This window comes from Anoplolepis gracilipes, chromosome 8 (genome assembly GCF_047496725.1).
Source record: "Anoplolepis gracilipes chromosome 8, ASM4749672v1, whole genome shotgun sequence".
Classification (NCBI taxonomy): Eukaryota; Metazoa; Arthropoda; class Insecta; order Hymenoptera; family Formicidae; genus Anoplolepis; species Anoplolepis gracilipes.
Window position 1 is genome coordinate 9,979,786 of NC_132977.1, and position 19,593 is coordinate 9,999,378.

Here is a 19,593-nt window from a genome sequence, read left to right on the forward strand (position 1 = left end):
ATGATTTTTAATTGGACGCGATGTTGTCTTATTGTTAGTACCATTATCCAGCAAGCTCGACGATCTTTAAAACGCCATATACTGAAAAAAAATGATTCCAGCTGACCATCAATCGGGAATAAATATATTAGCTCGAATGCTCAGTTTGTTGAAAATATTTCACGACTGGTTTTATTCATTTGTGGTGTGAGATGTCTCCGTGGATTTAACATATGCGAGGGAATCGGCCGGTGACTGTACAAAAGTTGTAGTCGTTTGCAACAAAAGTTTGATAGAAAAAGCGTATAAGTAAGCGGTGCAAAATGAAAAAAAAAAACACAGCAGTTTACATCGGACTTATCACGTAATCAAGGCGCTGTTATCGAAAATAAATAAATACTCTAACTTTCATTGTCAGACCTTATATTAATTTATTAAAAATTTAAATTTCTAACGCTCCGTATTACAAATTAAATTTCTTCATAAAAATCTGTATCAAATTAAAATTAGCCGTAATTCATATGTATGAATAAATTCTCTCTTTTACCTCTCTTTCTTAATGATGTATAATAGATAGATATTGCGCGTTAATATAAATAAATAATTAATATCGCTAATTTCTTTTTATATTTTTTCGAAAATATAGTTGGCTCGGAAAATTGAGAAACGAGAATTTAACGAATTTTTATTTAAAATTGGCAAATCTTAATATTATTGATGTAACAATTAGTAAGATAATGGCTCCAAAAAACAAGTGTATTTAAAATGAAAATTTTACTTTTATTTTCTACATTCTTTCTTAAAATCAATATTTGCCGAGACTTACGCTTCGTGTGTCAAAAATGAACAAAATAAACAAAAGGGACGCACATATTAGAAATAAGGGTATAAAAAAAATTTTTGCGCTAATGATCAAACGCGCTGTCTTATCTGTTTACTTTAACAATTTCTTAAAACCCTGTAATTCCTTTCATACATAAGCATAGCGTGAAATTATTGAATTAATTTGCGATATCAATAAAGTTTTTTGACATAGCGAGATTTAGAGAAATGCTTTTTAAGATTTAACATATTTAATTGCGTTTTCTGAATACTGGATGGTGTACATTGTATTGCACGTTAAAGTGCTCGTATCAAGTCTTTGCTAAGAGACAAATAATCTATCTCACGGCACTAACGCGCGAAGGCGTTCAGATGAAAAGATTATACAGAGTTCAAATGTATACGACGATGATACGATTTCCCGATTTTTTTATATATTTAAACTTAACGTAACTTAAGTCACCAAAATAACGAAAATATCTTATTCTCCTATATTTGGAAAGTAAATCGCAGTCGAACTCGATACATACATACGATACATATTATGAATTCAATAGTATCCGTTTTTAAAGGAGCGCAAACACACACCGTAAATTCTATCAGCGCGAAGGATCACACACATTTACACGTCATAGAACCGATCGTTATGTGTCTTGTTATTGTATAGCAGTATTGTTTTCAGTATCTGCCTATATCGCGCGCGTAATTATTTTAATTATTCTTGCTTTGCACTTGCACAATTGTTTGAAGATCGACAATGGTCTTCTCCAGCATCTCGAGCCACGAGACATTGGTCAACGAGCAACGTAACTGATTTGTACAACTGTTAGCGGTGGTAACTAGACGCGGTGGTGAGACAGCGCCGCTAGTGGCGATAGTTTCTGCTTGAACGTTGCCCGATTTGTGCCTGGCAGTGGCGGCCTTATCGTCCCCGGAATCGGAAGACATCGTATCGTTCACCGTGTCCGCCTTGTCCATCTCCTCGGAGATATTATTCTCCATATCGATATCATTGATCGGCGCGCACAATTCCTTATCAATCGGTTCACTGTCACCGCACAATCTACGCCGTTTCGAAGGCGACTCCACTTCCGACGATGAACGGCTCTCCTTTACCGTAATAGTCCGTGTTCGCGACAACAGGGTTTCTAAAGCCGGCAGCAGACTGGGGGATGGTTTCGGTCTTGTACTACTACTGTAAACGAGAGCCAAGGCGCGCAGGTCTCCGGTTAACCTATGCGCCGACGCTTCAACGTCCACCGCCTCCACCATTGCCGTTAACGAGCTGACCAGATTATCGATGAGTGAGACCGTCGGTTTGGTCAACACGTGACTGGCTAGTTTTGGAAAGAAAGTCTTGAGGAAAGCGTGTATCGCCGGCACTCCTAACGACGATCTCTCGTCCATCAGAACAGCATCTACATAATCTACCGTAAAGGAAGAACACAGAAGAGACGCTATATGCTTTCTGTCTATATGCGTAGCGGCGTGCACATCCAACCACAACCTAGGAAACAGAGCCAAGTGCAAAGGTACACCTGCAAATAAGAGATAAATTAGAATTCGCGTTGTTCTTATGTATTGTGTAGTTCGCACCATTACTCACCTTCGAATCCAAGCATAGCGCTTAAATTCACTAACGCGTCCGTCATACAATCGTTATTTATCGCCAATCTACACATGACATCTATTAGTTCGTGATAAGGTAAGTAAAATTCAAGCAGGGCGCTATCGTATTCCGGATCCACTCCTTTCGCCGCTTCCAACTGAGAATGAGGCACCGCCATTTGTACCATCGGCCTGGCGGGTCTGGTAGGCATTTTCCCAGGAGGAGTGGATCTTCGCGGAAGATACGGTCCCGGCGGAACTGCGGCATGGGAGTCCTGAAGAGCTGCGTGGCAGTGCGAGAGTAACGGCGCTAAGATCAGTATTGCTTCGGCAGGAACGAGCATGACGAGCTCTTTTAAAAGATCTATAGCCAAGTTTCTCATGTCCGGCGGATTGTAGGTATTTAGTAAGGTTGCCAGTTTGCGAAGTATATCGGGCCACTCCTTGCAATTGGCGAGAATGTTTCTAGCATCCGGCCCATCTCTTGCGGTACGAACGCATCGCACAAGCTCGACGATAATGGCGATCAGTTCGGCCAGATCGCCGGCAACGTGGCAAGCTGTTGCCTCGTGATACATTATATGTAACATGTGAAACGCTTCGAGAGCCATACTTAAGCCGCCGTTGTAAACAACGTACAAACGATCATCGTCCGATTCAATGAGAATTCTGAAAAAGAATTAGATAGTAATGTCATTTCAATATTTAAAAAATCTAAATATACCGTTTACATGTTTCTCGTAAAAGTTTATAATTATACCGAAAAGCGGAAATGAGAGTTGCCCAACACGAACGACCATCGAGTCCTTGTAGATAAGAGGATAGCGTGCCCCTTCTAAACGATGCGATCTCCGCCTCTTCTTGTTCTGTTTGATCAGGATGTCTCGCGACTAACAGCTGCATCAATTTAAATAATTCGTCCACCGCCTGTGTGCAAAAAAAATCATGTTTGAGAAGAGATTTGGAACAAAATGTTATTCGAATAACACGTTGGGTAAAAATTTATCCAAATAATGCCAATATCTACGCTTAATAAGGCGATTTTCTAAAATCTTACGGTTGAATACTGAGTAGGATGAGGAGTAATATTTTTGAATGCCCATTGAATATTTTGATGCGCAGCCAATTGTCTTGTAAAAGTGCGCGACTGTTGGCAACAAAGTCGCAAGAGGCCATAATATGCAGGTAACATAACTCTGTTAAATAGCACGACATCTTGGTCTTCATGATCAGCTCTACAATGAATAAGGCATAAGATAATAAATAAGATATAAATTATATTAATATAGAAAGAAAAAATATATATAAGAATTAAACAATACAAAAGAAGGTTACACTAAAATAAAACAATATGTAACAAGGGGTTATAGGAGTTAAATCAGCATAGATCTTAAAAATAATCTAGTTAAATATTCAAGAAAGAACCGCATAATATTTAATAAAATCATATATGTAATGTAAAATAAATCGCTGAAACAAATAATGACAAATATATCCAAACGTTTCTGTCTTAATCCGGACTTTTTCCAGTGGTATAAATTAATAACCAAAATTATATAATCAAATAAATAAAACAAACAAATAAAAATTGAAAAATTATAAAAGTTAAAAAAATTAGACAGTATAGTGAGTCGATACAATAACAATTAAAGTTATAGATATAAAAAATAGTTTATTAGCGAGTATTTGATAAGTGTAATAAAAAATTAGTCAACTAAAATAGAATCCGAAAGCAAGTATGTTAAAATTGAAGTCAATTATTTTGTTTAACTTTGCAAAATTTTTCACAAACATGCGGCATTAATTTCTGATTAATCAGCTCTTATAGCTGCTCATATATTGTTACATAAGAATTCTTATATGTTGAATAATATTTTTTGCATTTGATTATAATCTTTGAAATAATATACAGACTAAAAAAATATTTCATGTCGGACACGTGCATTTACATATTTATACTTTTTCATATAAGTAATACAACTTATTAAATAAAGACAAAATTATTTATATTGTATAATATATTGTATAATACGTAAGCAAATGCAGAGAAGTTGAGGAGCCGAAAAAAATGCGTGTAATACTCACAGTATGTAATTAAATGCAATATTCTTAGTTATGTGCGGGTTGTGGAGTATCATAGCGACATTCTCTGGACAATCAGAGCAGACATGATACCAGAACAAAAGTACCGCTTGCTTATTATGATGCACCGGGATACTCGGTTCCGAAAGTTTCGGGTGGAAAAGCGTCCACAAGTCGTTAAGATACTGACCAAACTGTGAATTAAACAATCAGATTTATTTATATTAGATCTCCCTCCCCCCCCCCTCTCTCATTTTTCTACAAGAGATCACTAGAGTTTACTCACCATTAATTTTTCGGTTTTGGAGACTACGCAGTATGTGAGCAATGCAAAGTAGGCAGTGAGTTTCATTGTACCATGAGTTTGTATGTCGATGTAATGTCGCGCGGGTTGCAGTAATCTCAAGAGCGCCGTATATATCTGATGTAATATCAGAGTAGCTTCCGGTGAGAGTTGAAGTTCTCTGGACGAATTGCAATTTAGATTGAGCCGATGAGCGGTACGGTAGCCCTGTCTAAAGTGCGTAGACGGGACTAACGATACTAGTAGAAAAGCAGCAGCGGAACGAACTCTCTGATTAGAGTGCTCGAGAAGGAAGTGCTGTAACCATGTGTCAAGTCCCTGCAGTACCCAGGCGTGCGCCAATTTGCTCCTCGTGACCGCGAGAGCCAACCATTCTAGCGCACCATGAGGCGCAACTCTCGCCGCTTCCCAGACTCTACCTAAGATCAATTGAGTCATGCAGGGCAGTCCGCTTAGTCCCGAACTTTCTGTCAGAAGCGTCAATAACTTGAAGAAGGGTTGACACACGTCAGTGTGCTTCATTATCGCTTGGAATATCATCGTGATGACGTGTATAGCCAGTCTATCATTCCAACGACATAACGACTGAATCAAGTTTCTGGTTTGAGTGAGATTAATGACATCCCGTGTCTGTTGATAAAGAAAAGGGAACCCTTTGCCACCTGCCACGGCGCTCAAATCTGCGGGTGACAAAGCCAATCTATGATCCTGTCCTCTGCTGCGCTCGACCAAATAAGCAATCAACATAATCATTTTATCCAAAGACGCAGGTCGGAGCTTTTCCGAAGGCACGGTCACGATTTCCTCCTCTTCCTCTTCCTCGCTAACTGCGTCGACAAATTCGTGCGTTTTATGTCCGAGATAAAAGTTTACCATCGTGGAGATGGCTTGCACCCTGATGAGAAAAACAGCCTCGTCATCGCCCATCTTGCTGAACTCGTACAAGAAGCTGAAGTACTCGGTGAGATGTTTAAGATGCTGCTTGGCGTGTTCCATGAGTGATAACAACATTCTGACAAATCGTGTAACGCAAGATCGCGTGCCTACTGTGTTGACGTCGTTCTCTTCGTCGCAGAGAAGGTACAGAGGCACCTGAGTAGCGCGCAATCGCTGAATCACGTGAATACATAGCCGTTGAAACATTTGTCTGACCATTTGATTAGGACACTTGACTAGAATCTGAATAGGCCACCACGAGTCGCCGGCCATCCGCTCGAGGAATCTCGCGCATGCACCTGGCGACCCATTGAATTGCTTCGTCAGTAGTTCCACCCATTGCACCATCGTCGGCTTCTCCTTAGCGTGTATGAACGTTTCCATAAAGAAGGACGTCGACAATTCTGCGGACATCTCCGTGATGTCTGGCTGTACGGACAGCAATGTCTGCGGTATGTAACCGCATATTTGCCACATAAATCCAAAGTATGTGTGTTCAAATATATTCTTATCCTGTAAAAAGTGCATGTTGTCTTGCCAGATCCAGTCTTCGAGCTCTTTGTTAAGCTCTAGCGGTGGCAGTTTGTTCACATTATTGCGTACCAGTGAGGATGATGGTCGCCCGGTATTATCAGCATTATTATCGGCGGTGGGACTCGACACGGTGGCCTCCTCTTCCTTCGTTTGTTCGCCGGGATCGGCGCACCATTCGTAGAACAACATATACGCCGAATTTGTCTTTTCAAAGCTAAAGTCCATAAATTTGTCCGTTACCGAATCGTACGTCTTGCTAGTCATCTCGCCGCCGAAGCATTCAGCCGCGATCTGATTCGGATCGAACGGCTTGACTTCAGCGTCATTAAATAAGAACCACTTATCCTTATTGGGAGACGTACGATCTCTGATAAAACTGTAATAATGTCCGCCATCCGCCGTTCCCGTATGAACAGTCACGCCAATCAAATCGTATTGATAATGCTCCATTTCTTCCTCCTGTACCTCTTCCTCTACGTCGTCCATCAGCAACGGTCTCGGATGTCCATCATTTTCAGATTTTCTTTTCTCGGGCGACACCGCTTTCTTTTCGTCTTGATAGTGTTGTGGCATAAGTTTCTTCTCGACATAACCAGACATATCCAGTCTAAGAGGAAAACTGAAATGTGTGTTGACCTTTTCTTTCAACATAGTGCCCATGTTAAAGGTGTAGCGCATCGTATTGAAACATAATATATGAGGCAATTTTTTAAAACATGCTCGTTTTTCCGCGCGCGCCTTCTTCCCACACTGCGAGCATGTATACATGTTGTCACCTTCCAATGTATCCTTGACCGTGACTTCGTCCAAGCTCTCGTAGAGATTCCTCATATCCGCCACTTGGCAACGGACGGTATAGAATTCCTCCAAGGTCCTGCTAACGTGCTCGCAATCGAGTGAAACGACGTTGTTGGATATCACGCCGCAAAACAGCGTCTTAACCAAGTTTTTCAAGTCGGATGTCATCTCTTCTAATTTAGAAACGAGATCGATGAAGAATTCAGCCATGTCTTTCTGCTCGCCGGTATTCAACGGCTCGTGGTTCATCGTGTACACGCGACAAAAGCTCCTCGGATTATATGCTTTCCTTTCAGACTCCAACAAGTATGCAAACATTCTCTGTAATTCTCGCAAAGTCAGCTGATGTTTATTAGCACGACTGCAATCAGCGCCCAGTATGGAGACGCGCGCTTGCGGCATCATGTAGAGATGTTGCATGCAACTGGCCATATAACATGTTGCACCAAGATTCGTTAAGCCTACGTAGCCGCAATCGGAACGTCCATCCTCGTGAGGCCAGTAATCCCACGGGTACGGAGAATGTGGTCCGGGACGGTGCTGGGCGAATAATTTCTCATGCAGTATCCTATAATTATCGGGCGCTGATTTCACCAATTCGACAAGAAGATCGAAAGCAGCCGATCTGGATGCTTGGCTCTTACACTTGGGCACATGCTTGCTCCGTGGATTCGGCAATGCAAACAGAAAATCGAATACCTGATCCAATAGATTCTGCCCGATTTTCCCCTGCTTACAGGGAGGATTATGTGTCATTATGTTGCACGTAAGATTAATCAATCCAACCAAAGCGTCGTCTTCCACCGTGTTATGCCGCGTCTCCAAGTGTTCCCGATTAAGCACGGAGTCGATCACTCGGATGGCGAGCGCTTCGAGATCAATAGTCGTACCGGATATCTCGTCCACCGTACTCTCTCGAATCGCTTCGTTCGGTAGAGAATCTACCAGACGACATACTAACCAAAAATAATCTTTACAAGCTGGTCCATAAGGCTCCTTTCCTTCGTCCAGGACTGGGTGCAGATGCAACGGTAAATCCGGTTTACGATGAGAGGGTTGCATAGCTTCGGCGATCACAAGATGCTCCAGCAGGGTGTTCAACATGGGTACTATCAATCCTGGCATTTGTTCCGAATTGTCATCTTCCACACCGGTGCTACCCAAGCATAATTTGTACAAAGCCGTGCATACCTCGCGTCTCACAGCCGGCTCGGGATCCTCAAGTATTAATCTGCGCAACCACGTTTTCCCAAATGGCTCGGACGATGAAAACAGGTATTGTCGTACTGCCGGATCGCTGTGAACCCAACAAACCAATAGTGCCATGGCGTAATGTATCACTTGAGATCGACCAAAGAGTCCGGTCTTGTAATGATTCGGGTCAAGCGGTAATGAAGCGTCATTTAAAATGCTTGTTATTCTTGGCATCACTGTATCAACATTCATCATTCTCAACATCGCCTCGCTCAGCTTGGGCACCAACAGCGGTTTGTCTGCTTTATTGCGTTTCTTTTCCTCTTTTACAACGCCGAGATGACAAAGTTGCTTCAACAAACTGGCGAGACAATCCTGTTGCCATTCACTACCGTCTCCCTGCTCCAGACAACCTGACATAAAGATGTCGAAAAGATGTCGGAGTCCACCGTGTTGCACAAATAAAGTGGACCAAGCTATATCTTTCTCCTTGTCGTCCTGATTGTCATCCGCATCTCCGCCACCTTGATAAGCCGACGCAGCCGATGAAGCGGTAGAATTGCTCGATGATGGTTGACTCGTCGTACCTCGTCGACTCAAAGACTCGACTATGTAAAGAGAATACATCAACTTTTGTGGACTCGCCGGATCGAGTAATTCCTGAAGGGACGTCTCGCCGAGTTTTTGGAAACCTCGCAATAAAGTCGGGCTTGTCGGTAACAGAGTGAGAGTATCCCAAACCCTCCTCGAGAGCACTTGTGCCTTCGTATGAGGTATCTCTTGGCCACCCTTCACGGTCGTTCTCATGGCGCTGAGTGTTCTCATAAGCGTAAACAATTGCTCAAAGTACTGTGGTCGGAGTAACAGTAAGGTCGGTAACGATTCTCTGGGAGGCGGCGGTAACAATGAAGGCGAATCCATATCCCGTTTGCTGCAACGACCACCGCCACCGTTATTTCTACTGGCACCAGGTGAAATAAATACTAATTGCCCATCTTTAAAGCCCATTTCTTGCAAAGTCTTTTCGTCAAAGTCTATAGTTAATTCTTGTCCTTGGGTGATCATTCTAATAGGACCATCCGTGAGCAACGATCCTAAAACTGAGCCGCCATTCTGAGTAGCATTCGCGGAAGTCGCAGACTTTTCTTGAGTATTCTGCGTGTCGTCCCACCATTTAGCCACCTCAGCCCGCAAATCCGCCACATAATCGGTATTAAGAAGAGTAAAACTCGTTTTCTCCGGTATACCAGCAGGTTGCACAAAGATTCTCAATTGTTGACCCTTCTCGGACGTATTCATAGCTACATAGCATTGACTGGCAACGCCTCTGCCTTCCAGTACCCAGCGGCGTAAATGATAGGCATAGCGTTTTCGAAAGGCTTCCAAATGCGTTCTCAACAGGAGCAGGGCGCGCTGTATGCAGCGTAAGCTAGCCTCTTCGTTACTTTCCAGGTCGGCACTAGCCGCCGCGAGATGTGTCATGCACTGCGAAACGAATTCCGCCTCCTGCGTTAACTGTCGCGACATGTAGTAACCGTTGAGATATTGTATAGCTGCCATACTGACGTCAGTACTTTTCGCCTTCAAAGCGATCCGCCATAAAAAGTCCATACCTACTGAGTCCACATCTCTCAACGGTCTGTCCAAGTGCGCCGCGGCCAAGCGCGCTAAATTGCATAACTGCTGAAACAGACTTAGGCCCGTCATACTAATGGTTTCCGGTGGTAGGCTCGGTAATTTGCGCATGCACAGATGCTTCAGTGTGTCCATTCCTAAGGCGTGCTGCTCCGTGGATTTTGCTTGACTAAGCAACCAGCTGAAGAGCTCATCCGCGCAGATTGGATCCTGCGACAGGCATTGCCACAATATATCCACTTGTTCTAGACTCAAGCGAAAGCAATCGGGCGAACCTAAGGGTGAGAAAATCGACGATAAAAATTGTAGTCTGACTTGTATTTCCGTTTGATGCGAGTACAAATTGCTCTTCGGTCCCGTGCTAGTGTACGTCTTTAAATTATTAAAGAAATGTTTCATCATTCCACGCTCACGATCGGCCCAGGTTGTAATTGTGTGCGCGTCCATCGCACCAAATTGCTGGAAGCTTGCGAGCAGCTTCGGCAACAATCTTAAAGATACGACTACGGAACGATTAGTCGCCAAGTTCTCTAAGCAGCCCTCTATGAATTTCATGGGGATCAAGCGATCGACGTTGAAACACAAAAGATTGCATAGCGCCTTCTCCGCCTCCAAGGCCAGGCCTTCACCTAGCTGACCAATCTTATCATCCTGAAGAAGATCCCACAGCAATGTGTTACCTGGCTTACAAACTGTATCCAAATTAAATTGAGAACTCAATCTGGTGGCAGTTTGCCGAGTGGCTCGTACTTGCGGTGGTTGACAAACCGATCTTCTAATCGTCATGGTCGAATGCGAATGATGAGGATGATAAGCTTGCATTTGAATAGCGGTTAAGTGACGTGCCGCCAGCTGGGCCAATTCTTCTTCACAACCACTCTCCTCGCCGTCAAAATCGGCCATATTTTTTTCACTCTTGTTCGATATTCTGCTACTGTACGAGCCTTCTTCGTCGGAAAGCATCTCGTCTAAACCTGAAGGCAAAAACGTGGGACCAGTTGCGTGCACTAATCCAGCAAGTTCGGATATTACCGCACCGGGACCGTCCGCGGCAGCGAGTACGCCCGCTACATCGCTATCGTCCTCGTCGTGTGAACTGTCCGCCGAGTCAGCCGCTCGATCCACGTTATATTCTACTATAGACATGTATTTATTTTTGTTGGCGCGTCTTAACAGCGCTGCCGTGGTTGGAACTTGCTGGTCGCTTGGGTCCAAAGCTATCGCTTGTTGTTTAACGCGATCCAACGCATCGACGCTCTTCGGTTCATCCAAGGAGGTTAAAGCGCCCACGTCTAAACTGCTATTTAACACAACTTCCGTTCTATTTTTCGCGTCTACAAGTAAATCCTTCGATTTCACATTGTCATCTTGACCGACAATATCTTCCAGTGTTTTTTCAACGGCGCTTAAAGAGCGCTTTTGCGGTCTCTTTCGTTTGCGCAGTATCTTTCGCTTTTTCTTCTCGTTTACAAACATCTCCTCCGTATTAGACTTCTCCGTGTCCGCTTCGGCATCGGATCCGCTTTGTTTGTTCTTTATCTCCTCGCGGATAGCACTCGTCGATGAATCCTTAGGTAATTCTCTGTTACAGTCAAATTTCTCAGAATTCAAGTCTTCGATTTCATTGAGACTCGACTCGATGGTGGTAGTCGTCAGATTCTTTCCTTTATAATGTCCTACAAATATATATAACAGATACATAAATAATATTAAACGTTTAATCTAAAAAGTTTACGTACCTTCACCATCGCTGCTATCGGGCCTTGCTTGTTTTCTAGGCGACGGTCCATCAGACAGTGTCGGACTAGGCTCCTCCTCATCATCTTCTGGACTACTACCATCCATACCGCTTGGATCGCTGCTGCTACTTCCGCCGACTCCACTGGTACTTCTCAACATCTCTCTATTTTTCATTACTAAACCTCTCGGATAAGCCGAACGACCGGACGTCCAGATAAATTTGATCAAAGCAGACGCTAAAAACAAGCTTTGCTCCGTATGATCCTTAGGTTCGAGTTTGCCTAATAAAGAGTATAGATGAAGTACAGGAGTAGGAGCCAGATGTTTGACCAAAGGTGCCAGCAGATCATAAACCGGACGACCACAGTGCTTCAGCTGCGCGGCTTGCCACATAGTGTCCATGTCCGAGGACGTAATTCTACCTTCCATAGCTAGAAAGCTTAATATAATATGACTCTGCTTAATAACCTCTACATGTAAGTTTGGTCCGAATATATGAGCTATGATGTTATTCTCGGTCAACCAAGCGGCAAGGGCGTGACCCACTTGTTCAACTTCGGCAACAGTTTCGCTATTGCAGAGCTCATTAGAAGCGGTGATATGAGCGTTTATCTGAGCTACACCAGCTAGCCTCATTGTCAAAGTTGTACTAGTAAAGTATTTAAATGCCAAGTCGAGCCCATCGCGATCGAAGCTTGGTAATACGGCGTCTATTGGATCTTTCACTGCGCTCCACATAAAATCTAAAAAAAAAAAATGTATGAAAATAAAAAAGTATTATTGCGATTTAAATATAAATAAATTTGTATACTTGCAAATACGAATTATGTGTCTGTTTCTTTTTTTAACTTAATAACATACCTGCCATTGTCCTAACAGCAGGAGTACGCAATTCTTTATCCCCTAAACGACACATATACTTCATAACACGACTGCGTAATGGTATAAATAGTTGGATGACGCTATTATAATTTAACCAAAGTTTAAGATTACAAATAACTGCAACCATAGAATGCGCGAGGCTAACAGGCAGTGTGCTTTCCATATCGAAACAAGCGGACATCAAATTAAAGCCTCCTTGATGGCAAAATATAGATACTGCACGGATCAAAGGCGCTGGCACTTCAGGATCGTGCGGTTCACAGTAGTTACCTTCGTCCTATTGGTTATAAAGTGATTCAATATTTTGAATAACATAATATTTTGATAACAATGCAATCTGTAAACCCATGATATAAATTGCACAATAATCTTACCTTGACGGGAGCTAAAGGATTGATTACACCGCCGTGCTTCATAGCGATATAGAGAGGAAAGTTTAATAAAAAAATTTTCGAGAGAAGGTGAAATAATCTTTCCCTATCCTGCTGCGACCATATCTGTTTCGTCTGAGCTTCCACTTGTGCATGCTCTGTACTGTCGCTGGATTTTCGTTTACCATTTTTCTCTTCTTCCTCCTTCCCTTCTTCAACATTCTCCTTAGCGACATCTTCATTTTGTTGTATAACTTGTAACTGTTGTAATGTACAAAGTACAATACTCTGAGTTAGCCTTATAAATCGATCAAAATTTTTAATTTCGCGATAACAGCACATACATTGTCTGGAAAAATAAAGAATCATAATATAATTACATTTTGTAACTAAAAAAAAATATGTAAAAAAAAATATATATATATTCAATATTATAAAATTAAATCATTTTATTACAAGAAATCACTATAGTGACTATCCAAAAACATTTACTGTTTATGCAAAGACATAATTCATTGTTGGATTACTAAATAAATTTCGATAATTGTTTGGTAATTGATTTGCATAAAATATAAATTAAATATCAATATAGTTCTACACTTTCTAGAAAGTAATTGTACTCGTAAAATAAAAGTTTCATTGCATTGTACAGCAGTAGTTTTCATTTAGGGATTGTCTTCGTAATAAAAAATAAAGAGACAAAAAAAAATTGAATTAATTAATATTCCTTGAATTGAATTAACATACCTTTGCACCCATTGATTAACATAATGCAATGTCGTGTCGACGTCTGTTACGCATAACGTCGCCAATGCATCTTGCTCCTTTGACGAACGTTCGTCATCTAAAAAAATAAAACACTATAGACATCAAAATTTTAAGGACAATTAAAATAATAAGTACCATATTTATAAAAAATTTTATCTTTTTACTGTATATCTTTGATTTCGAATGCTTAGAAAATTGTCCAAAATCAATCATGAATGTGTTTTTACATTAATTAATATTACGTTTTTCGATATATTGAGAGTAAATATCTCCGTTGTGTGTAAACTTTAACAATACAATCTCAATGTTATCGAACAGAGTACAAGGTTGGACGAAAAATATTTGAAAAACGTGTCGAATGTTATAACACTTGTAAGTTTGAAAATTTGCTGGTTCTGGAAAGGAATTTAAGCCTATCCCGAAGATTCCAAAGAAATCACTCATTTATACGAAGGTTGATGATAATAAATAGAGAAATGTTTACATGAAATGTGTGTCAAAGAGAATCGCGCGATGTATTTGACGTTTTTACGTGTCGAACAACGAGAGAATTAAGGTTATAAGACGCTACTTCGCGATTCGTATTTCGCCTGAAAGAAAGATTAAGCACGATCACGTCTCTTGCTTTAGACGCCAATGATATTTCCCGACCATGATATCTCTCTCGGGGAAATTCTCTCGCGAGGATCAGTGAATCTCGGCGAAGGAGCGCAACAATAGGTTAAGAATCGGGAACGGAAACGCGTTACTGTATACACACGATACTCGCACTTACAGGAAAGCAGAAGATCGTGAAAGTCGACGCACACATCGCACATGGTGCTCAGGTCCTTTCAGCCTAGCGAGAGGCTCTCGGTCACGTCAAGTTCATCACTCGCGCTCGTCACCGATGCACGTCTCGCTACAACGGTGACAATATTATTAAACATCCCCCGTAATCGCTCGACTCTCCCCGACCATCACCACCATATTGCTTTTGTGCGGCAAGGCTGCGCGCTGCGCGTCCATTCGCCGTTCACTTCAGATGCCTCGTATTCACGGTCAGTCTATCGGCGTCAAGGGGGAAAAAAAAAATATACCAGACGAATGATCGTCACACACGCGATACCCGCCGAATTCGAGGCTCGATCGACGGAATGATCAGTTTTAACATACAGTGAACGCCGCGCCGATTAGGCTAATTAATTCAACGTTCGTTGAGGCGAGCATCATTGTGACAGAACACAGCTGATCGCCGCCATGTTGAATCGCGGTGCGCGTCGCGATTTAAAAATCCGTTTGTACACTTTCCCGGAAGCGATCACGATTTCATCGCGGAATCGACGTTCTCGGAATCGCGACTCGAGGACGAATGATAAAAATGCAGCTCCTCTCTAGTCTTAATAATACTATTCCTTTCTTTATGCGCGAAGGTGAAACATGTCGTAAAATATGCCTATTAAATCATAAATTACGTCGCTTATTATATTAAAATTTATTTACAAATTTGATACGATAATAAGCCACTGCAATGACCTCGCAAAAATTTTTAGTGATCGACTGTATAATATATTTCTTTGCGAATTTTACACATACCGAAAGATTTATATATATATATATATATATATATATATCCCATGAATTATCAGTGAATCAGTATATATATCGAGCATAAAATCGAGAATATCTAGCCGATAAAAGTCTCCTAATATAGTATATTATTTAACTGATAGCCCGTGTGTTTTCTATCTCTTATTCTCTTCGCGATACTTTACGAGTTTGATAAAAAAAGAAACGTAAATTTCTCTGTTACCATTTTTCTTTTCGTGTATTTTTAGGTGTATTTATAGATAAATAGTCCCACATTATATATCCGCTGGATTATCGAGACAGACAAGCTGGGAAAACAATGAACGCAAAGAAAGATTCACGTTAATATTAGACATCGCGCTTGACAGATGCCCGCGACAGCTGATTCCTTATTCTCGCATCCCTTTCTCGAGCTTTCGGATCAACTTTCAGTCATCAGAGATCAGGGCTGTATACATTTCGTCACTTCGCTGGAGACTCAGTCCACTTCCGTTTCTTTCGCACCGTAATAAAAGTACGGCTTGATTTTTTAATATCGGAGCAAACTTTGGCAAATTCGAGAACATTATACAGGTATTAACGATAATAATAGCACTATAGTAATAATAATAATAATAATAATGATAATGATAATAAAATATAACGGCAATTTTTGAGCGAGTAAGGAAGGAGGGGCGAGCAATGAAGTATACGGTCCTGCATCTGGCCATCGTTCAGAGCGCACTCAGTGTGTCTTCGACGGAGTCTGCGATAAACAAACTCTGGGGGAAATCTCGAGGAGAGGAAAGTGCGATACAATCTCTCTCTCATATATACGCTCGCTCTCTCACAAAACGAGCGATCGCGTGTGGAGTCGCTCTGTGAATCGCGGTACCTGGGGAATAGACGCGAGCACTGTGCGTGCGTGTGCGTGCGTGGGTGTGTGCGCACAGGCCGTAGGACAGAGGCCTGGGGCAGCAGAGATGGGCAGCACGGACAAGGCCGTGATCACCGGGTTCATATGCAGGCTCTGCAGCAAGATGAACCGCTTCGTGATCCACATCTACGGCGAAGAGGGCGAGAGGATGAAACTCGCCGAGAAGATAAACACCTACCTACCGATCACGGTAATTTCTTTTCGTATTCTCATTCGCTTTCCATCGATTTCCATCTCACGCGCTTCTCCGGCGTGTATGGAAGCGATGGAGATACCTGAGAAAGAACGCAACTTCTGTTAGAAGAGATATTTTTCTTTGACACACTTATTCTATTAACTTTCTTATGGAACATATTTTACATGTTTCTGTAAAAAGGAGAGAGAGAGAGAGAGAGAGAGAGAAAGAAGGGCATCAACTGCCCTGTTTTCAAAGATATCATCTTCCATCATGTTTACAAATTATTGTACTGATGAATTTTCCATTTACATGATTTGACATCTGAAGGAGTGCGTTATAATAAAACAGTTTTTTTCCTATATTTTGCAGGTAAATATGAATGATCCGCTGCCAAAGACTGCGTGTTTACATTGCATCGAACGATTAGAAGCGCATCACGAATTAATGGAACAGATTATGTTTACCAGACAGAGATTAGATCCTGATAATAAAACAGCCACAGTAGCATCCTCTTCTACAACAACTTTAGATACAGCTCCGGCATCTAGCCCACCTCCTTGTTGACATGTGCAATGGAAAATAGTATGCCCTTTCGCTCAATGCGCCATTCGCCAAGATTGAAATGATTCCTGTATAATTTTTCATTTTATTTAAGCTAATAGTTCAGTGATTGAAATGTATAAAGAAAAGGACACACAGATGGTGAGATAAAATTAATGTCAAATTACATTTCCTACACAATATCTGGTACTTTGTCTAATATTATCTACTTACATCAGCAGCAAGTATTCTTTCATGAGTATTAACAAAGTTTAAAAATTGTTTAACATCAATGTCCACTTCTATCTACGATAGAACGAGATGTCACAAATATTGAGAAATCTTCAATGAGGGACACACACAAAATGCTCCTTACATAGTAGTCTATAAACAGAGCAATTTAAGTAACAATGTCAGTGTAAGGTCACACATTGAATCTTTTCTCACTAATCTATAGTCAATAATGGGCAAACTAATTTATAAGAAAGTGATACTTTAAATGCGAAATATATTCTGGGCGAGCGCAATAATATTGAGATAATCGAATATATGTATATTCATATTAGAGATGTATTGGATATCCCAAGTATCTCAATAGCTGGAGTAGTTTTGTACAAATTTTGCATTCAATATTTCTTGCAAGTACAAAAAATAATATAATCAAGATACATGAAATAAAACAATAACCAGTTTTTACTTTTTAATGAATAAAAAAAAACATTCCTAACTTTCAAAATTTAAGAATATATGATGCTATCCTTGTGTGCAATGATAAAAAAGAACTAGATGTGAAATTCAAGTTATAAGGTAGCAAAGAGCAGGAACATTGTCTACAAATACTTATGAGTAAGAGAAGCTATAAATATGCAATTCAAGATTAAATTAAATTTTGATTATAACAAAATGTAATAACAAATTATAGTTATAAAATATTGAAAACATCAAATCAGAAACTAAACCTGCAAAATTAATTTAAATTTTATATTTGTGATTATGTACTTCCTCCAAAGTTCTCTTTTTTATTTTCAGAATATTATATATATTTTTTAACTCTATAATGTTTTTTTGTTTATATATATATGTGAGAGTTTATTTGAGCATGTACTCTTTCTTTGTTACTTTAGATACTCTATACCCAGTACATCTCTTAAAGCCACTTTGACCAAATTATGAATAACTTAATTGATTAACTTACAAAATGACCAATAACAAAATTTCAAAATTTCTATTGTAAAGTTTATATAATATAATTATATTGTTAAAAATTTTGATGCTGATCATTCTGTAATTAAATTAATCAACAATAAGATAATTAGAATTTGATCAAAGTAATCCTAAAAGTTATATATATATATATATATTATTTTATAAATCTTTTACAATATACTTTCTTCTTTAGAAAATATTTTATAATATTCTTACATTTTTTTTATGATACTATCATATGTTCAAGGCATCAATTCTACTGTGGTGTACAAAAAAAATCACTATATATATAATTCTTAAAACAATCTCTATATATCGCGGCTACATTATACTATATTGTATAATGTAGATTGTATAATGTAGAAATTTCTTAGCCATAGAACATTAGAGCATAAAATTAAAATATAAAAATTTTTATTTATAATGCGTATACTTTTAGTCATTGATTTGTATTATGAAATTTTCTCTTACTTGCTATGTTGGCACATAAAGAACAAGTGATAGAAAAGATATTGTATATTATGAATGTGCGTGTCATTGATGGTGCATTATGTGTAATCGATAAAACAGTCATATTATTCTCTAATACAAATAAGTGCAAAGAACAATAATCTGAATATTTGTATATTATATTGAAAGAAATTAGGTTTTGCATAAGTTTTACACAGATTTTAATCTGTCCATCTTTGTTTGTAAGCTACAATGTAATAAATATGTATATCAGATTTTAAGTACACAGTTTGTGCAAAATTAATTTAATTTAAAGTTAATTTTTCTTATTCTATCTTTTAATATATGTTTTAATATATTCACAGGACACTCATATGTAAATAAGAATGCAGGAGCAATACAACTAATGCAATATGAGTGTTATCTCTTGTTCAGATAAGATTTATTTCTTAACGATACTCACTGACACAGTTAAATGTTATGTGAAATATTAATAATTACTTACTGCTTGGCGATAAAAATTCGCCTTCTGCTTATATGTACTATATGTACTATTTCACATATAACGTCGTATGATTTACAGGGAGATTAATTGCTTTCAGAAGATGAGGATACATTTATGATTATCTTTATACATAATGCACGCGAGCACCTAAAATAATTATAGTTTGAATTTTTTATATATACTTTGAATTAAATGAACTTATTTTAAATTGTGTAATTATTCGTGGATTCATCTCTCTAATTGTAATGATAATTTAGATTATCAAAATTATATCGATAGTTATGATTTAGTATTAAAATATTATTATAAACTGAAATTTATCAGACACACAATAACAGATCGCTGTTTGTTAGCATTTCATATTATTAGAATATATAGTTTCTTTATACATAATTCAATTTCTAATTTTTTTAAATTAAAACCATTTAATTAAATTTATAGACTAGAATTTATATAGTACAAATAACAAAGCAAATAATTTCTACATGTGATATAACTAAAAATTTTAATAAATTTCATAACTGAATTGTTCGATATTTAACTGAATAGTAATATATACTTTTGAATATGAAAAAA

General features: G+C 39.3%; 2 protein-coding genes across 3 annotated transcripts; one reads left to right on the forward strand and one right to left on the reverse strand.

Annotated features, from left to right (window-relative positions):
* Positions 1-144: 144 nt before the first annotated feature.
* Puf (ubiquitinyl hydrolase 1 puf) lies at positions 145-14,618 on the reverse strand. 2 transcript variants are annotated; one of them, XM_072898434.1, is made up of 11 exons: positions 14,429-14,618; positions 13,633-13,729; positions 12,889-13,234; positions 12,494-12,791; positions 11,632-12,375; positions 4,778-11,568; positions 4,495-4,685; positions 3,467-3,644; positions 3,170-3,336; positions 2,408-3,078; positions 145-2,339 (listed from the first exon to the last, which is right to left on the reverse strand). In XM_072898434.1, the coding sequence occupies exons 1-11, from the start codon at positions 14,469-14,471 to the stop codon at positions 1,513-1,515; spliced, it is 10,353 nt and encodes a 3,450-aa protein (XP_072754535.1). In that variant the 5' UTR covers positions 14,472-14,618; the 3' UTR covers positions 145-1,512. The 2 variants fall into 2 exon arrangements, with proteins under 2 accessions (XP_072754535.1, XP_072754534.1); XM_072898433.1 differs by lacking the exon at positions 14,429-14,618 and adding an exon at positions 13,818-14,354.
* A 1,428-nt stretch (positions 14,619-16,046) lies between these two features.
* Positions 16,047-18,835, forward strand: LOC140669017 (uncharacterized). Its single transcript, XM_072898438.1, has 2 exons — positions 16,047-16,328; positions 16,686-18,835. Exons 1-2 carry the CDS (start codon positions 16,185-16,187, stop codon positions 16,878-16,880), a joined length of 339 nt encoding a protein of 112 aa, XP_072754539.1. The 5' UTR covers positions 16,047-16,184; the 3' UTR covers positions 16,881-18,835.
* Positions 18,836-19,593: the final 758 nt, after the last annotated feature.

Bases quoted from the DNA above. Each gene is read 5' to 3' on its own strand.
- Puf (XM_072898433.1), bottom strand. From the start codon at position 13,866: ATGATTGATTTTGGACAATTTTCTAAGCATTCGAAATCAAAGATATAC. The intron at 3,337-3,466 runs GTAAGATTTTAG...TTTTGCACACAG, and splicing joins ATCCTACTCAGTATTCAACC to GCGGTGGACGAATTATTTAA. The intron at 2,340-2,407 runs GTGAGTAATGGT...TCTTATTTGCAG, and splicing joins CGCTATGCTTGGATTCGAAG to GTGTACCTTTGCACTTGGCT.
- LOC140669017 (XM_072898438.1), top strand. From the start codon at position 16,185: ATGGGCAGCACGGACAAGGCCGTGATCACCGGGTTCATATGCAGGCTC. The intron at 16,329-16,685 runs GTAATTTCTTTT...TATATTTTGCAG, and splicing joins ACACCTACCTACCGATCACG to GTAAATATGAATGATCCGCT.